At 42.9% G+C, this 20,126-nt stretch overlaps 2 protein-coding genes across 13 annotated transcripts in view; both read right to left on the bottom strand.

Moving 5' to 3' along the window:
• Nucleotides 1-3,052: 3,052 nt before the first annotated feature.
• Nucleotides 3,053-16,705, bottom strand: ADAD1 (adenosine deaminase domain containing 1). The gene is made up of 12 exons (XM_075422196.1): nucleotides 16,380-16,705; nucleotides 15,829-16,017; nucleotides 14,192-14,347; nucleotides 13,615-13,782; nucleotides 13,005-13,073; nucleotides 12,348-12,473; nucleotides 11,233-11,356; nucleotides 10,855-11,025; nucleotides 6,572-6,798; nucleotides 4,928-5,165; nucleotides 4,272-4,404; nucleotides 3,053-3,191 (listed from the first exon to the last, which is right to left on the bottom strand). Exons 2-12 carry the CDS (start codon nucleotides 16,004-16,006, stop codon nucleotides 3,078-3,080), a joined length of 1,704 nt encoding a protein of 567 aa, XP_075278311.1. The 5' UTR covers nucleotides 16,007-16,017; nucleotides 16,380-16,705; the 3' UTR covers nucleotides 3,053-3,077.
• A 327-nt stretch (nucleotides 16,706-17,032) lies between these two features.
• Nucleotides 17,033-20,126, bottom strand: part of BLTP1 (bridge-like lipid transfer protein family member 1) — a 137,053-nt gene continuing 133,959 nt past the window's right edge. For all 12 annotated transcript variants that reach the window (XM_075420927.1, XM_075420929.1, XM_075420932.1 and 9 more), the window contains 2 exons: nucleotides 18,712-18,877; nucleotides 17,033-17,789 (listed from right to left, as the gene is read on the bottom strand). In XM_075420927.1, coding sequence (XP_075277042.1) covers nucleotides 17,573-17,789; nucleotides 18,712-18,877 — 383 coding nt within the window. In that variant the 3' untranslated portion in view covers nucleotides 17,033-17,572. The remainder of the gene's footprint in view (nucleotides 17,790-18,711; nucleotides 18,878-20,126) is intronic.

Here is a 20,126-nt window from a genome sequence, read left to right as displayed (position 1 = left end):
ATTTTAAAAATATAGATAAAAATTCTACATACAGCAAATAAACTATGTGTTTTCGTCTGTCAAATTTGCAACTAATTATAGGTAATTTCATATATTTAAATAGCAGCTGCAGGATTGGTCCTTGTATTTGCCCAAGCTTCAAAAAAAATCTTTAGAGAAAAAAAGCTATTACATTAAAGCATCTGAAAATGCACAGCAAAGTGAACTTTACTGTACATACCTTTTGCTGTAGGTTGTAAAAGATCTCAGAACCCCTTACAATACTACCTAAGAAAATAGATTTCCTGAGCTCTTCTCCTGCTTGATCCCACAGATTTAGTATCAAATCAAAATGTGTGACCTGTGACATGACATGTGATGTGACAGCAATGTCACATGCAGTGACATGTGACATGCATGACATCTATGGGACATGAGGTGACAATGTAACTTGAATGTGATGTGTGTGACATGTAACATGTGTAACATGTAGCATGTGACATCTGTGACAGTGTTTGACATGTTACATCTATGTGACATCAATGACGCCAATGTGACATGCTGTGTATGATGAAATCTATGGGACATAAGACATGCAACACATATGGCACATGTGGTGAGCTGCACCCATGTGACACTTGAAATGTAACACGACACATCACACATGTATGACGTGGCATGACATGTATGTGATGTGTGCCACATGACCTGTGTGACATGCACCCTCTGAGACACAGGTGTCAGCTTTGACGGGTACGTCAGATTCAACATGTGTGGCATGTTACATGTATGTCAGATTGATATGTGTGTCACTCATGACATGTATACGCATACAGGTACAGTGGGTGTGCCTGTACAGAGAGAATATGCATGTGCACCCCTTCCCACATGCACGTGTATATTATATTCTCGCCAGTGGACCTCAACTCTTCTCAAACAGGGAGGGCAGAGGCTGAGCTCTCAGCCAGCAGCTGTTGCTGCTGTGTTCACAGGCTTGTATACGGTCCGTGCGGCCAGCCATATATGTATGATATCTGCATGCATATACCTGCTGGCAATACGTCTCCAGCCTCATTACTGGAACTGCAGCACTCTGGCCTTTCTCAAGCTTGTAGAACCATACATTTCAGAATTTCTGAAGTTGCTGGGGATAACCTGGATAGAACACCTACGTGCTTACATTTGCTGCCTCAGTGCATGCTGCAGATGCTGTTACTTAAACAAAGAACAATCCAGATACAAGAAATGGATCCACACTGTTGTCATCAATCCATTTCTCAAGGATATAGGTCTCACACACATCACAACACATTGTTTTCACAACAGAATCCCTCTTCTCTTAAGAAGGAATGTAAGTCTCATAGATGTTTTGGTTTGCTGCTCAATTAATAAAATGACTGAAGTACACAAAAAAGCTCAGTTACTCATACATATTTAAGGCTTCTAGCTCAACTACAGAAAACACCTTGGTGATGATGTCTCAGCAAAAGTCTAAGTCCACGCAGAAAAAGGGTCCAGAAGCGTGTAAAACGCTAACACATTGTCAAGGAAATTTATTGAAATTTTAATACCCCTGGAAAAGGCAACACTGTGCTTTAGCCTGGAATATGATGGCCACTCCCAAGCATTCTTAGAAAGGAAACATTACATGAAGCAAATACTATGTGGAGCATGTGCCACAAAAAGACAACACCGCTACACCACCTCCCCCAAGCTAAAAGAAAATAGCAGAATAGCAAACAAAGGTCAAGGACAGAGTAATAACAAGTCAGTGAGTCTCAACAGCTTGAAAAACAACCTGAAAATCAACAAAAAAATTGTCTCCAGCAAGGACTCCACATACTAATTAGAAAAACAGATTAAGCGGGGAAAGAAAAAAAAAAAAAAAAGAAACCTGGAAGGAGGTTTTTGTTTTAGAATCCTCTTACAGTAAGAAGCTGAAACATGACTACAGCACTAAACTACTACTGATGTATGAAAACACTACGTAACAGCTTCCCACACTTGATACACAAAAATTAAGTAACATAATGAAAGTGTACTATCTATCTTAAATACACTAATGTTTCCCAATACCACAAAACCCCCAAGTATGGTACTTAACAACATCCCTTCAAACACTCTCATAATATTACCATACTCTTACCATAACTTACAAGGAAGCAACTTCCCTCTCAATACACAACATTTTTCATATTATTAGGTATGCAGACAATTTTGTGAGGGCTCATTAGTACAGTGATACAGTAAGTAGCCTGTGGGTGGAGGAGTCCAACTAGTGTACAGGCACCATCATCTGATGGCTTTTGGGGCAGCCCACAAAAGCTGAGGCAACCTTATTTCTGGTGACTTCTGTACTACATCACAATATGTTGTTATTTACAGCTTCGACACCTTTAAAATGCTTTAAATCCACCAGCAAAAATACTGATTGTCACAAAACAGCTGTGTAACAGCTTGATAATTCAAAGTTTCACATTTGGAAGTAAGTACACATATTGGTTTTTAGCCCTTCTACCACAAACAATATGCAGTAAACTGCAAGCCACTTGGCAAATCCATGCTAAACAAAAGTCCTAAAACAACTAGTACAGAATACCTACAGATAAAGCACAGATTGCCAATTTTTGTTTCTGAAGTGATTCTCACATCGGTATCCTTTTTCTTCAAAAAGAAATCCACATTTACTGTTTTTTTTTTTTTTCTTCTTTCTTAAAGAGTTATGAAAAAGGCAGCGGAAAAAGAAGAAATCAATACACAGCAATCCTGCAACTAACAGGAAAAAAACATGTCAGTAACTCCACAGGGTGGGGTGGGGAGCGGGAGTGAGGGTGAGCGAGCAGAAACAAGGTGGCACTGAGGGACAAACCAAGAGATTTGCAAAGCTCTTAGATACCCCTATCTATGAGAAAACATCAACTTTTGGAAAAGACTAAACTGTTACAGGCAGTTTAATAACTGCATTTACATTGACAAGAAGCAGCTCTGGAATTATTTTCCTGCTGCAAATATGAACCCTACAGCTAAACATTTTACTAATCAGAATTACATTTTACTAAAAGAAATCATCCAGACTTCGCATACAATCCGCCTCACAGTCAGTCACTGAACTGGTCGATACGTGGAGACTTCACAATCCAGGATCCATAACTATGTTGCTCCAAGTAGCTTTGCAGCAAATTTTTAGCTTCTTGGTACAATTCAGATTGAATCTAAAAAAATGGAAAAGAAAGATCTTGAAAGGTCTCAAAAATGATGGTTACAGAGATCTGTGTTCTTTACCATCAGCATATAGCACAAACCTCGCAGAAAACAATACCTACAAATCTTACAGTTCCCTCAGCTGCCGACAGTGAGAGAAAGTGTTACAGACTCTAAAACTATACCCTTTTTTTATGTTTGCACATTTATTGGGATGGGAGAATTGTTCTGTTAACCATTATTTTTTTCAGCATCTTTTCAGTTCTAATAATCTCTTTACACAGAAAATAAACATTCAATATCATTCAATGCAAATCTAAACACAGTGAACAAACAGCCAAGTAGCAAGCCATTCTATGTTAAAGTAGTTTTTCAATCATTTAAAAAATGATCTCTTGCATATTCTGACAGGAGGAAAAAAAAAAGATAGGTACTTTATAAAAACTTCAGTTTCACACAACAATTCTGGAAATAAATCTCTTGAACCAAGAAGAGGAAAAACCAGGAAGAGTACTGAGAAGTAAGATAAGCCTACATATTTCCAAGTATGGACAGAAGTGAGTGAGCAGCATTTACAGCAACCAAGAATCACAGCATCTCCTTTAAGTAATTTCTCTGTGTTTTTATACCACAAAGGAAAGCCTGTGACCTAATGCTGTCTTCCGATGAACAATTCCTACTTTCCTGCTCCTCTGTGACATAAGAATCCTCCCACAAGACTACACTGTGGTAGAAAAATACCTACACATGTATGAAACAAATATGAAAAGTAAGATTGAAATGAACTAATGAACAAAAAACCCCCAACTTTTTTAATATGAAACTATCTTATGTGAGGAAAATGGCCACCAACCTCCATATGCTGAGACAAAACATGGCAGATTTGCATAGAGAATGTTTCTAGATTAATTTTACTTGAAAACAGCAACTTCAGACGTTCTCAGGCAAAAATTATAGGCAATAAAGGAGATCCAGCTGTTCAAGGCGACGTCTTCAGCAAAACAGAAAGTCACGTCCGCCTATCAGGCCAGCTTTGAGAGGAGCCATTAAGAGACTTCTTACTAAAACTTCCCCTCCCTGTACCAGCTTACCTTAGCTTCACCGTACGTTGCAACTTGAAGCAAATCGTTCCGTTCTGCTTCCTTAGCAACCAATCTGAAACGACTGAACATTGCTGCCTTGCAAAGACGACTTGCCATGTAATTGCCGCTTTTGAATGGTGAGCTATAGTCAAAATGAAAAAAGAATAATGAAATTCAGTAACAAATACATTAAAGGTATATTGCTTTGATCATTACAGCACTTTTTTTTTCCCCTCCAATGCTTTGTGAATACAATCATATGATTCTACTTCCACTTTCAAAGCCAATGCAAATCAGCAGCTGTGAGAACTTCATCAAGCCAACTAAAAATCGTTTTCAAACTGGAATTCACCTTAACTAGGATGCCAATCAATCGGTTTTATGTGTTGTGAAAACTACAACATTCACTGCAACAGACAATGGAATAAAGGTACCTTAATTCGAAGAACTTTTTAATTTTTATCTTGGTATCTCACTGCAAATTTACAGGATCTCCAAAACTACGTCTAATCATAGGATGCATTCACCTAACACAAGAGAGAATCGCTCTCTTTTGGGTAATACTGTGGCCTCCAAGTATAGCTTAAAAAATGAATACTCCAATGAACCGGCTCAGAACAAGAAGGCTAACCATGATTTCCAAAATAATGAAGAAAAATTCTAACCTTTCAGTGGTCTTTCCATTTAACCCATCCACAACCTCCAGTGATGCATCTGACAACGACCAATTCAAACTAAGAGACCTCTGTTTAAGGTCTGTTTGAATCGGGTGTGCAGCATTCACCAAGTAAGTATGAGATTTGTTGACCAGATAAGGCATGGGAAGCTTTGATGTAAGTGCATCATCAACACGCTGTTTTATAGCTATTTCTAGGCCTCTTGTATCCTTGCAATTTCCATTTCCTATTAAACAAAACAAGATCAATCATGTATAAGTACCTCAAATTTTAAAAAAAAAAAAGCTAGGAATGCAGATATTTCCATTGGTCTACATCATATTCATTTTTCTACACAATCTTCATGTTTGGTAAAATCAGTTCCAATATTCAGTTCACAGAACAAAAATGATTTCACAGTTTCTTCTCCAGAGGCGGCATTACTTTCACTGGAAGCCTCCTTTTTGGAACGATCCTTCTCCATCAACTCTTTACATTCCTTGCCAAAGATATGATTAAAGTAGAAGCTGCAGCACAAACTTTGATGTTCTAGATTAGAAAATAAGCTAGGGAGACCACCCACATTACTCCATAGCCAACAGTATTTCTGACTGCCTACTAAATAAACACACTCTGGTTCACAGCATCTCAAGGAACAGTCATAGAATTTCTATTAAATAGAAGGGCAATACATTATAGATTATTCTGTTTAGTCTGAATACCACTTAGGTGAGCATAGTAGAAGTTCTTCTACTGCATTTAAGTGCCCAGACCTCCTCAGAAAGAACAGGCAGGCATTGACCAATTCTTGCACGATCTTTTGGAGCACTTCAGAAACCTTGTTCTGTGACAGAAAAGCCGCTACAGCTTCAGTGTCTGGGGAACTTGGATACCTGTGTACTATGTTACCCAGTACACATACTGACAGGAAGACATACCTGAAAACCTGCAGGATAACATCCATTAACTTAATTCCACCACATATATAAAAGCTACTGAAACGACCTCTAATAATAGTGTGGTTTTCCTGACTGCCACAAAATCCTGAGACTTCACCATCACCTTGGTAACCCCTATTCCTCAACAAAACACCTATTTGCATTAACCAATACAAGGGGAGGGAATGGGGCAGGCCACAGACCAGGGAAAAAACACGAAACTGAACAAAGACTTTCCAAAAGAGCTTGAAAGATACCCCCAGGGTGAAACGGACCATTTTCAGTTGAATACTGGCAGTTTTTCCACCACTGGTCAATTCTACAGTTAAGTGACTAACATCGTCACCTTACAGACACCACATTTGACTGAACAGTTAACACAGTCTTTGTCACATTTGATATTTTCTCAGTATCTAAAATTTAATTTGTTACAAAACAACGTTGAATTTCTTCTGTTACTTGAATACATAGTAAAAGAAGGGCAATCTGGCAAGCTAAAACAAACCCACAATGAAAAAAGAGTGAGCCTAATAGTTTTACAATAGAGCATTTCAAAGTTGAGTGGAAAAAAAAAATATACACACTTAGCACCTTTTCAGAAAAATACTGTACATCTTGAAAGAACCACCTTGGTTTAGTTCATGTTTTATAAAATGTAATCAAACTGGAATGTGAAAACACACAAAAAACCCACCGAAATTTGCATTAAGCTTACCTACAAGAATACTGTTGATATACACGGGTTCAACGAAGTGACTCAGCAATGCTCCCTGAACACCAACCACTTCCCATTTTGTTAATTTGTCACTTGCTGACATACTGCTTGTTCTAACAATTTTAGGTGGACAACAAACAGTTAGGTAAATCTTGCCTTCTATAGCAACATGGAGACTCAGTTCTTCACTAGTTTCGTAAGCAGATATAGATTGTGGATTGAGATGTCTGAAGTAAGACAAGAAAATGAATTTCAGTGAGAAAGTACTTTAATTAGAGATTGCTGTAAAGTGGTATCTAATACTGTTTCTCAGAAAACAATTATCAGTAGATCTGTGCCTTATGTTATGCTCAGTATCTGCAAATTTTAGAAACATCATGTTCAGCTACTCGAGTGACCAGAATACCAAAATCAGTATTTAAATAAGAAATAGTAATTCAACCTAATCCTAACCATCAGTTCACAGAATCACAGAATAGAAGGGGTTGGAAGGGACCTCTGTGGGTCATCTAGTCCAACACTCCTGCCGAAGCAGGGTCACCTACAGCAGGCTGCACAGGACCTTGTCCAGGCGGGTCTTGAATATCTCCAGAGAAGGAGACTCCACAGCCTCCCTGGGCAGCCTGTTCCAGTGCTCCGTCACCCTCAGAGGGAAGAAGTTCTTCCTCATGTTCAGACAGAACTTCCTGTGCCTCAGTTTGTGCCCATTGCCCCTTGTCCTGTCACTGGGCACCACTGAAAAGAGCTTGGCCCCATCCTCCTGACACCCACCCTTCAGGTATTTGTAAGCATATATTAGGTCCCCTCTCAGCCTTCTCTTCTTCAGGCTGGACAAGCCCAGCTCCCTCAGCCTCTCCTTGTAGGGTAGATGTTCCAGTCCCCTCACCATCCTTGTAGCCCTCCGCTGGACTCTCTCCAGTAGTTCCTCATCTTTCTTGAAGTGGGGAGCCCAGAACAGAACAGAGTACTCCAGATGAGGCCTCACCAGGGCAATGTAGAGGGGAAGGAGAACCTCCCTCGTCCTGCTGGCCACACTCTTCTTGATGCACCCCAGGATCCCATTGGCCTTCTTGGCAGCCAGGGCACACTGCTGGCTCATGGTTAACCTGTCGTCCACCAGGACACCCAGGTCCCTCTCCACAGAGCTGCTCTCCAGCAGGTCCACCCCAAGCCTGTACTGATGCATGGGGTTGTTCCTCCCCAGGTGCAGGACCCTGCATTTGCCTTTGTTGAACCTCATCAGGTTCCTCTCTGCCCAATTTTCCAGCCTATCCAGGTCACGCTCAATGGCAGCACAGCCTGCTGGTGTATCTACCACACCTCCCAGTTTGGTGTCATCAGCAAACTTGCTGAGGGTACATTCTAACTCTTCATCCAGGTCGTTCATGAAGAAGTTAAACAAGACTGGGCCCAGTACTGACCCCTGGCGGACACCACTAGTTACCAGCCTCCAACTAGACTCAGCGCCGCTGATGACAACCCTCTGAGTTCTGCCATTCAGCCAGTTCTCAATCCATCTCACTGACCACTCATCCAGCCCTTACTTCCTGAGCTGCCCTAGGAGGATGTTATGGGAAACCGTGTCGAAAGCCTTGCTGAAGTCTAGGTAGACAACATCCACGGCTCTCCCCTTATCTACCCAGCCAGTCATGCCATCGTAGAAAGCTATTAGATTGGTCAGGCATGATTTCCCCTTGGTGAATCCATGCTGACTACTCCTGATAACCTTCTTTTCTTCCACTTGCTTCATGATGGTCTCCAGGATAAGCTGCTCCATCACCCTTCCCGGGATAGAGGTGAGGCTGACCAGCCTGTAGTTCCCAGGGTCCTCCTTCTTGCCCTTTTTGAAGATTGGAGTGACATTGGCCTTTCTCCAGTCCTCGGGCACCTCTCCTGTCCTCCAGGACCTCTCAAAGATGATGGAGAGTGGCTCAGCAATGACATCCGCCAGCTCCCTCAGCACTCGTGGGTGCATTCCATCGGGGCCCATGGATTTGTGGACATCCAGGTCACTTAAGCGATCCCTCACGCAGTCCTCCTCAACCAAGGAAAAGTCGTCCTCTCTGTAGGCTTCTTCTCTTATCTCCGGGGCCTGGGATTCCTGAGGGCCTGCGTTGGCATTGAAGACTGAAGAAAAGAAAGCATTCAGTAGCTCTGCCTTCTCTGCATCCTCCGTCACCAGGACACCCGCCTCATTCAGCAGCGGCCCCACATTGTCCCTAGCCTTCCTTTTGCTGCTGATGTAGTTGAAGAAGCCGTTCTTGTTGTTTTTGACATCCCTTGCCAGCTTCAATTCCAGGTGAGCCTTGGCCTTCCTCGTGGCATCCCTGCATGCTCTGGCCACATTCCTGTATTCTTCCCAAGTGGCCTGTCCCTCCTTCCACATTCCATGGACCTTTCTCTTCCACCTGACCTCCGCTAGAAGCTCCTTGTTCAACCATGCAGGTCTCCTGCTTCCTTTGCTCGATTTCTTTCTCAGGGGGATTTACCGCTCCTGAGCATGGAGGAAGTGACGTTTAAAGAGTGAGCAGCACTCTTGGACCCCTCTGCCTTTGAGAGCCCTGGCCCACGGGATTTCTGCCAGTAGCTCCTTGAAGAGGCCAAAGTCAGCCCTCCTGAGGTCCAGGGTTTTGATCCTGCTTATCGCCCTGCTTCCTCCACGCAGGATCCTGAACTCGACCATTTCATGGTCACTGCAGCCGAGTCTACCTCCGACCTTCACATCCTCCACCAGTCCCTCCTTGTTTGTTAATACAAGGTCCAGCAGAACGCCTTTCCTTGTTGGTTCCTCCACCACTTGCATCAGAAAGTTATCATCGATGCTCTGTAGGAACCTCCTGGATTGCGCCTGCCTAGCTGTATGGTCTTCCCAGCTGATGTCAGGGTGGTTGAAATCCCCCATGAGAACCAGGGCCTGTGACTGTGAGGCTGCTTGCAGCTGCCTGTAGAAGGCCTCATCAACCTCCTCCTCCTGGTCAGGTGGCCTGTAGTACACACCCACAGTAATGTCACCCTTATGAGCCTGTCCCTTAATTCTAACCCACAAGCTTTCAACTTGTTCTTCATTTGCCCCCAGGCCAAGCTCAATGCATTCCAGTTGCTCCCTCACATATAGAGCAACTCCCCCACCTCTCCTTGTTGGCCTGTCTTTCCTAAAGAGTCTGTAGCCATCCATGACAGCATGCCAGTCATGCGAGTTGTCCCACCACGTTTCTGTCACGGCAACCAAGTCATAGCCGTCCTGCTGTACAATGGCTTCCAGCTCCTCCTGTTTATCGCCCATGCTATGTGCATTGGTGTAGACACACTTGAGCTGGGCTGTCAATCTCACCCCTGGCCTTGGCACGCCAAGCCTGGGCTCATCCCTAGTGAGCTGGGCGATGTCCCCTTCCCCCTTCGAACCTAGTTTAAAGCCCTCTCAATGAGCCCCACCAGCTCGTGGCCAAGAATTCTTTTTCCCCTTTGAGATAGCTGAGTTCCACCTGTCACCAGCAGGCCCGGTGCTGTGTACACCTCCCCATGATCAAAGAAGCCAAAATTTGACCGATGGCACCAGTCCCTGAGCCATCTGTTAATTAGGTGAGTTTTCCTGCCCCTTTCAGTGCTGTTCCCTGCCACTGATGGGATGGAGTTGTGCAAACATTGAAGACCAAGAGCATATGCTGCAAACAAGCTACCACTTTGTGTCTACTTACACTACAACGAAGTAACTTGGCGGGTGTTCATCTTATGAAAAAACATCCGTAGGTTGTTAATCTCCTTTAATACATAACTTACAATGCATTTTTCAAAGTATTTAAAACAAGCAGATGCAACACATTAGGGAGACAAAACAGTGCTTGTTCTGAAACAAAACACAGTTTTCTCCCTTAACTAAAGAGGGGTAAGAAATCAAAGCCTGAAGTGCTCACCAGTCCTGTGGTGCAAAGGATGACATTAAGTCACCACATCCACTTGCTCAGTGGTTAAATTAATGATTCATTACTATTTTAATAGTATCTTGGGAGGGGGGTTACCAGATATCTGTAATAAACAAAGCATCGTCCTGAAGCTACAACTCGTGTAAAAGTATTCTGTATCGTCACATTGAGCTGCATCTCACACACTTACCACTACCACCCTGTAAATTAATGCTTCCAAAGCACGAAGAAAAAAATCAGAATAGCTCCCCTTCCATCTTAGAAACATGTAACAATGCATATTTTCCACACTCACAACATGTTTGTCACTGGAAACAAATTCATCTCCCACTACAACATCTCTGAAAATACCAAGGTACTTACACTTGGGATTTCAACTGAGCGGTTCCTTTTGGAAGCTGATTCATATAGAGAAAGACATTTGTATTTTGCTTCAGGGTAAGCAGCTTTGAGCCTGGTGCTGAGCAAAATACGGATTTTTCTGTCCTCGCTGGATTTTCATTATAGAACAGCAAAAGATGTCTATAAAAATATCTAAAAGAAAGGGTTAAGTAACGGTAAATCTGACAAACACTACTTAGTCTGCAGACACATGGACATTCACATTTAATTCATATAGTTTGAAAATAATCCAGAAGGTATTCACTATAAAATGCAAGTGTACTTATATTTACATTTGCAAAATTAAAACTAAGAACTTGCTGCAAGGGAACTGGTAACTATTTGTACACACACTCTCACCTAAGCAGAGAACGTCTTGCAACAACAACAGCATGGCTGTCATGCAACACTCTTCCACAAGGTTGAAAGCACTGACTGTAATTACATTCTCCGGTTCCTAGAGCTACAACTTCATGCTGTCCACCTAAAAAGAAAACATTTATTTTTATGTGATTGTGGTGGGTTAACCTCGTCTGCCTGCCAAGTGCCCACCAAGCTGCTGTCCCACACCCCCTGTCCCCCAGCGGGCTGGACTCAATGATCTGAAAGGTCTTTTCCGACCTAAATGATTCTCTGAAAAAATAAAATAAAAAAGCTCATAGGTCAAGATAAGGACAGGAGATCACTTGCCATCTACCACCATGTGCAAAATAGACTCGACTTGGGGAAGATTCATTTAATTTATTGCCAATTGGAGTAGCACAAAAGAAACAAATACAAAACTAAAAATCATCTTCCCCCTACTCCCTCTTCATCCCAGGCTCAACCTTCACTCCTGACTCTTCCACCTCCTCTCCTCCCTGCCCGAGTGGCACAGCAGTACAGTGAAGCACCGGTTCCCAACACTGTCTCCTCCTCATGCTCCTTCCCTGCTCCAACACGGGGTCCCTCCCACAGGATACAGTCCTTCATGAATCACTCCAGCCTGGGTGCTTCCCATCGGCTGCAGTTCTTCATCAACTGCTCCAGCATGGGTCCTTTCCACAGACTGCAGTCCTCCAGGAACAGACTGCTCCAGCAAGGGTCTCCCATAGTGTCACACGCCCTGCTAGAAAACCTGCTCCAGCATGGCCTCATCTCCACGGACAACAGCTCCTACCAGAAGCCTGCTCCTGTGTGGGTTCTCCACGGGCTGCAGCTTTGTTCAGAGCATATCCACCTGCTCTGGCCTATATTGGTCTGTACAGCCTTACTCCTCTTTGGACAGCATAAGGAAATTCTTATGTAGGTCTTGAGTATTTGCATGACTGTAGCACAATTATGTATGAAACAGAGCCATCAGAACAGAGTATGTCAGAGGAGAGCCATCCTTTCCATTTATTTAGCAGATCAGAAATGCATTAATCAAGGCTCTCTGGGAATACAAACAGCTTAGGTTTTCCACTCCCCAGGACTCACAACCAGAAGAGACTTGCCTCTTTCAATGATGAAGGCAGCCAGTGAACTGCCACAGCTTTGGTACTCAGGATGTTTGGCAGTCAGGCTGTTAAATACTTCTTTAAGTGTCTGTGAAAGTTTTTGATACATAAGCTGTCTTCCTTCTAAATAAAACAACAAAAGCCAGCAAGACACGAATTTGCAGGGGGCCACGAAATCAGACATCATCAACCACTTGCCAAATTCTAAATCTAAACACATGGCAAAAGCACTGCTGTCAACGCATACTTGCAGAATTCTGAAGATTTTCAGGATGGACATGAATAAATAAGCAACAAGAACACCTAAGCACTTTATGCTTTTATTATCCATGATAATAAATCAGGGATAAAGATCAAGTTTGATCACCTACTGCACACAGTATTTCAGGTGAGGACAGAAATACCGTTTCTATTTCTGTCACCCATTGACCACCTAATTGCTTGAATTTAAGTTGTGTCTATTTGTAGAACTGATGGTCAATCTCCTACTTTAGCGACACTGATTCTTACAGCACTCCTCAAAGAGAATATGTTTAAAATAACAGTAACTCCACAGAGATCACTAAATGCAGAAAAAGAATTAAAATATAACAGCAAGCATTTGCTGGGTAATTTGAATCAACAGATAAAATTAAGACTATCTTATTTACTTACCAAAACAGGTCCTTGAAACACGAACAGCATTTGCTGGAGTTTGGAGCTCAGCAGGAGTGCAGGGAAGACCTAAGAATTTAACAAATAGTCAAACTGGGTGGACATTCCAAATTTCAAAACATGGATCTTGCACTATTTCCAGCAATTTAAGGTTTCTAATTATCAAAGAATTTTCTGATTTTGAAGTGCTAGTAAGCGTAGAACTACTTAGGCAGCAACCCTCAAAATATAATAAATGTTATGGTAACTGAGTTCTTTTGAAAGTAGTAACTCAGTGTTGAAATCTTTCAATTACATAAATTCAAAACCACTTAGGAACAACTTCACATTGCTGCTACCTACTGAGTAGCAAATCAAGTACAACAGCCACAAATAAATTAATTCCTGCAGTATTCTCCACTCTGTGCTACAAACAACTCCTAACACACAAAAGACAAAGAAAACAATCAGTTTCAGAACCGTACAACAAATGAGTCTGCGCAAAAGGATTCAAGAAAACTGGCAAAGGCCCTGACACAGAAGCATTTAACAAAACTACACAGAGATTTTGCACCGGAAACCTTCAAGCCAACCTTTACAAGTTCTAATTAGGCGTCCCTAGAATACTTACCTGACTTTTCAGAAGCCTTTGCCCCTGTATACGCCAAGTTAAGTACTTCATCAAGAGCCAGTTTAGCTGCATTTAATTTAGATTCCTTCTTGTTTCTTCCCAGCCCAGTCTGGTAGCAAACACCATCCACCACAGCACAAAAGGCAAAGTAAGGCCTTATGATATTGCCTTTAAAGGAGGAAAAAAAGCAGACACAGTTAGTGAAGGTATTTCATCCATAGCTTTATGTGCTTATAACAATTTCAAGGACACAAAAAGACAATTTTAGCAAAATACAACTCAAGCCTTTCACCTCCACAAGAATTTTGGCAACTTTCACCTTATGAAGCTTTTACAAAGTTCTGGTAGCAGTCAGAATTGTATGCAATTCATCTGATCAAATTCTGTAGTAACTAATTATGAGACACAGCTGTGTAGACAACAGAAGAGCAGCCAAAGAGCAACATACATGGAGCATAGTGCAGGCAACAGTAAAAAAATTCAGCTGTATTAGTGCCATCAATACTAACTGCAGAAACTCAGGTCATCTCAAGGATGAACAAGTATTATTTTATTTAAGAAAAGAGGAAGTGTTTACCTGCCACACTAGTTTCTTTCAATTCAAGTTGTACATGGTGCATTTGTGCAAACTGATGCAAGGCAGATACTGGGTTTATTGCTCCCTGTTCATATCTTGCAATAAACTCCTCTAGGTCTTTCTTTGGAGGAAGTGCTGATAATGGGGGTGCATGGCCTGCTTTCAAAAGAAAAGGTTCTGAAACAAAATTTAACAACCGAACCGAACACACTCTCTGACAGTTTAAACCTGTTTACAACAAATGCTTTTTAGATGCTTCTTAGAGGAACAAAAAGCAAAAACATTTATTACTCTAGAGCAGTTATGGCTTTGTACTGAATCCTATATTAACAATACCAGCAATTCTGAAACGGCGTGTACCTCCTCTTTTAAAAGCATCGAAGCTTTTAATTTGAGTACTAAATCCATTAACCTCTGAATATAGACAGATATCACATGTAAATAAAACACATGTTCCCCGTCCGCTCCCTCCCTGCAAACCAGTGATGAAACGAAAGCTGCTGACAGCAGATTCAAAACAATGGAGCACGTGGTTTTTCACACAAAACTATGAAGCAGTGGAACTCCCTGTTATAAAAAACTACAATTTTAGCAACCACACACGTTATTCAAAGAGCAGGTAATGCAGTCAAAGAAAAAGAAACCCACCCACAAAGAGCTGAATACAGAGATAGCACCTTTGTTTGAGGTGACCAGGAGAAAACACGGGGAGAGCTGCACCGCACACTCACCCTGACCCTGCAGGTCCCCCCCACACCCATGATTAACCACACTTGGAACTGGGACAGCAGGTGGGTGGGTACTGAACCTGTCCTAGCACAGAGCCCTTATGCTCTTCAGGGGGCAATGTGAAGCAAGTTAGTCAAAACATAAGAGACTTATATAAATTGTGAGAAGCAGTCCCGAGGCAAACCCATGCTTCTGAGCTTCACTGGAAAGACAAACTCTTCCAAGGAGCATGCTGTATCTGGGCAGTTGTCTTTGACTTGGAGGTCTCCTATAGAATAACCAATTAACATTTCCTGCAGCATCTACACCCGTGAAGGATCAGCGTGTTCTTCGGGATTCAAGCGAAAAACTGAAATCATTTTCCCTGTATCAGCTCTGGGATGGATGGAATCCTCAGTTTCAGGACTGCCATTTACTCAGGCACAAGTGTCTCCCAGCCAAGAGCAACTAAAATAAAGTATTATTTCCAAGCCTCACAAATAGATGTCCGTACCTCTCAATACCACTATTTGAAGAAACGGAACTCAAAACACATCATGGGACATCTGGAACCACAGCTAAAACTTTTCTCAATGATCGCTATGAAAATCCATCCAGCAGTACATAACCTGTATTTTGGCAACCTCTACAGCACTTCTAATGTGTAACTTGGAATTTACGAGTACGAAACGCTAAGACTATAGAGCCCACCCTACAAAAAATCTCAAACTTGCAGTACGAAAGGACAAACGAAGAAGAGGAACAAAGTCAAGCAGATGCTGAAGGAGTCATTTAAGAAAATACAGTGACAGGAAAAAGCAGCAGAGGGTTGCAACCTTTCAAAAAAGAGAGAAATCATAAAGTTACTTTCATTGGCATTAACAGTATATTTCAATAGCTAATCCCAGGGTATAAACTGAAAACTGTACCTGGACTTTGCATCACCTTTGGTACGCTGCACCTCCCAGAAGGTGGAAGCTTTGGCCTTACAGGCTGAGAAAGCTTGTTTGCAGGTGGCTGCCTAGGAGCCTGAGCCAGCGAAGTCTTCTGCGCGGGGGCAAAGGCGGGTATTCCAGCACTCTGAAACCAGCCGCTGCTGCTAGTCATTTTTGATCAACCTAAGTTTTAACAGTCAAGTTATGAGATGTTACAGGCATGCTGCAAACCCATTTTCTTTGTTAAGCCGCTTCGCCAGAGAACTACCAGCAACTCACACTCCGCTTCCATACAGACTGAGGCGAAAGAACCGAGACCCGGCGCCCTCCCCATCGCCCCCTTTCCCCAGCCGGCACCGGGTCGTTCGAGGCCGCTTCTCCGGGCAGCCAGCCACCTTCTCCCACGCTTCGTGCGGCCCCGCGCCTCCTCCCGCCACCGGCTCGAAGCACAAGACAGGCTCCAGGGAGCCAGGCCAAAACTAAAGGAGCAGAGCTGATCCCTGTCACGTTCCCCGGAGGAGCCGGGGCGGTGGAGGCTGTGGTACCTGCTCTCCTCTCCCGTGAGGAAACCCCCACCTGCTGGGCGCGGCCGCCCTGACCCTCACCGCCGACGGGTAGGGGGAGGACGCCTCAGGTGAAAGGCGGGAGGGGGCGCGGGGGCTGGTCTCCGTCAGCCGAGGAGGCGGCTCTGGAGCCGCCCCTCAGCCGCAGCCCCGCCGGGATGTGAGAGGCGGACACTCCACCGCGCAGCCCCCTCCATTTTGTCGAGGGCGGGGGCGCAGATCCCTCCGCCAAGGCCCGAGGGGGCTGCTGTGGCACCGGGAGAGGGGGCCTTGCCCCCCGCTGTCTGGCCGGCTTCCCGTGCCGCCGAGCGGCGTGTCCCGGCGGGCAGGGCGGCACCCGAAACCGCCGCCGGCGTCAGCGGCCCGGAGCCGCCGAGCGGGCCCCGCCGGGCGGGCCGCGCCCTCACCCACTTGCGGCGGGAGCGCGGGGCGCCGGGCCCCGGGAAGCACCGCCCGCGGGGCCGCCGCCGCCCCCTCGCTGCGGCCGGGCGCCCGGAGCCGGCGCTCAGTTTCCCGGCGGCCGGGACCGGGTGCTGGCGGGGCGCCGCCTTTTCGCAGCTCCGGCAGGGGAAGGCCGGCCACCGCCCCCGGAGTCGCCTCACCTCAGTGATACTCCAGGCAAAGTTACACGTAAAACATCTTTTTTTTAATCAAGGGAGTTCAACAACAACAACAACAAAAAAGCCCTGTACAGTAGTTAAATTTTATTACAAGTGTAATAAACTTCATGATTTTTTTTAGCACTAAGGCAATCACAGTTTCATAAGTTATATATATATACATACATAATTTACACAAGTCTACATTGACAAATCAATTACCGGTCACATCACTGAGGGCTTTGTGTTATGGCAAATAAGGTTTATGAAAATTCACAGTTAATCTGCAAGTATTTTAAAGATGCAGGAATCATATTGCACATCATAAAACAGCGGACTCTGAGGAGCAGATTTACAGTGTTCCAGCTATTCCTTCACAGAATGTACATTGGTCATCATCATGCAATAACTTCAAATACAGAATGGTATCATGTACCACAGTAAACAGTTACTCACAATGTAAGTTTTAAATAGAGTAGCAAAAAGCTGTTAGGTTTCTCTTTAAACCATATTTAAATTCTTCTAATAAAACACTTTGATAAAATCAAATGGAATTACGGTTGTCACATTGTACTTTCAGTATTCTTCTTTGTCTTTTCCTTTCTTTTCCTTTTCGTCCTGCAGTGCAGTACCGAGTTTCTTTATAAGGACTGACAAAACTTTGTCCAAAGGATCCATGACACCGCGCTGCAGCCACTTCGGAATCGTAGTCCTTGCATGGTGAAAGCCCAGCTTCTGGAGGATGTAGTCAACACCGACAGGATCAATTTTCCTTCCAGTCCAGGATATTAATCTAAAAACCAATAAATAGGGGCACTCAATCTCAAATATATAACTATAGCAACTGGTGTATGTATAAACAAACATCCATTTGTACCACTGTTACTTCTGACCAGCTGAAGTCCAACAGGGATTGTTTCAAACTTAATTCAGATAGAGAAGCTGAAGATGACCCATGGAACATCCTCGCAAAGAAAGAGGATGCTCAAGGAGGCAAAAATCCAGGCTGGGCTGCCTCCAGATCGCGTTTAAATTGATATATTATTAGTGCTAACACAAAATGCCAACTGTCAACATTTGTTTGGCCTGGACTGATGTTTTGATATGTGGATGAGCACTTAGGTGCTCCAGCAGGGTCAGCAGAGCTTAAAAAAACAAACCAACCCCAAGAAAAGTAATTTTCAGTGATTCCGAGCGTGTATTGAGAGCAGCAAGTTGCTGCTATACACACTATTCTTTTGTGCTAAGTTTAAACTGCCATATAGCAACTCGTATATAGTGCTTTCCTGTTTTAAGGCGACTGCTTAAAGAACAAAAACTGGAATGCTAAAAATGGAAAACTGCAAGATGAAAAACTATATAGCAGAAAGTGAATGGACTGTTGTAGGACAGAGTGAAACAGTAATCTGTGGTCCTCAGTGAGTTTAATTTTACTGTATCCTAATTTTGAAAAGCCTCCGACATCATCTTTAATCTGCATAAATTCTAATCTAGAAGTTAACGGATGTAATAGATAATTGCATTATCCAGCTTTCCTGATGTCCTGTAGCAGGCATCTTTGGTAGAACTGATCGCCAAAGGCCAAGCTGTAGCAGCAAGCATGACTGATCCTCTCAGGAGCTGCACAGCATCAGCTCGGAAACACGTCGTCTGCAGGACAGTGCCCACAGAGAAAACGCACAGGCAAAGAGATTGCAGATAAGCCAGCTTGTTACCTGAGCGTGGGTTCCAAATGCCAAGTATTGCACATAAATTCTCTCCAGTCGACTGTAGTGTAAGTAATGCTCTCCTCTGCCTCTTTGTCAGTAGAACTGTCCTCAAGAACACCAACAGAGTTTTTCTGCCCTGGACGAGCAGCCAAAATGCGGGGAGGAAAAATTGCTACAAAACAGAAAGGAAAAACCCCACACCAGTCAGTCATGAGCATCTCACTTGAATTCTCTTTGCACATCATTTAAATAAAACAAAAGCACAAATCTCAAAAAAGAGAGAATCTCCTTGTGTTTCAGTTTTACAGAATTTCTGGCAAACAGTTTTGGTTTGAACAAAGTGCTAGTAAAAAATAGCCTATGAAAACTGAAATAGACACCGGATAACACTGCAATGTGGAATTCTTCTCTCTGCCAGCCCAAAGCATCCATATACAAGGGCTTTCTTTCAAATTCGTCATGTCATTCAACAAAGTGTATCACATTCCATAAGCAAGATTCAGACACGCTCCTACTTTATAATTTTTTTTTTTTAGATTGACAGAGTAGTATCTGAGGATGAGGATGGCAAGGGAATAGTTAAGTTAAATCTTTGTCCAAAGGCATCAAGAGGACCTGAACCCAGCTCTTAAGTCCTGGAAGACAGAAAAGGAATAGCAGCTTCTTCTCCTCCAAACAAAGTGTCTTATAAAATCTAAAGAAATCTGTGAAGTTGGATTGAATTTTTTATTTAAAGATAGCCTGAAAACACGTTTTTTTACAAAGTTCCACCAAAAATAGTTATCTTCGCCTTTTGTTAGTTTTTGCACCTGTTGGACATTTTACTGTAATGTGCTTTTAGGAAAATTAGCGCTCCTAGCTCTGCTGTACACAGTAACACGTAAACAGATTTTAATATGGTTAGTTATAAAAATAAACTTTCAAAATGCTGAATTTAGTGTGTTCCGCATCATATAAATGTTACATTCATACATCACATCATGTTACAGGAATAAATGTTACATTTTCTATACAGTTCAGTAATAAACGCAAACTACTACGCACAACACTGAATTTCACAAACACCAGAAAACCAAAATATGTTATTTTCACTGTGGTGTTAACCCATTGTTTACATGTACATTACCCAGTTACGTTACTCTTGTGGCAGCCTTTAAAGAAAAAAGAAATGAGAGTCTAGAGTAGGATCGCTGTGGCAAAATTTGGAAAATCTTTATTTTAAGATCAGAAGTTGTAAAACTTCAAACAAGCAGCTTTTAATTTCAGTGATGACATCTCCTCTGATGTAATATGGAATTATATAATACTTATAGTAAATGTAACATCTGAAATAATTTTATCTATGATCAACCCCTACAGTGCTGTTACGATCTTTTCCAAGTCTTAATTAACTTAGTAGGTTTTAGGTCCTTCTGGCAATA

This window comes from Opisthocomus hoazin, chromosome 5 (assembly GCF_030867145.1).
Source record: "Opisthocomus hoazin isolate bOpiHoa1 chromosome 5, bOpiHoa1.hap1, whole genome shotgun sequence".
NCBI classification, from domain to species: Eukaryota; Metazoa; Chordata; class Aves; order Opisthocomiformes; family Opisthocomidae; genus Opisthocomus; species Opisthocomus hoazin.
This window is presented reverse-complemented; position numbering and strand designations above follow the sequence as displayed.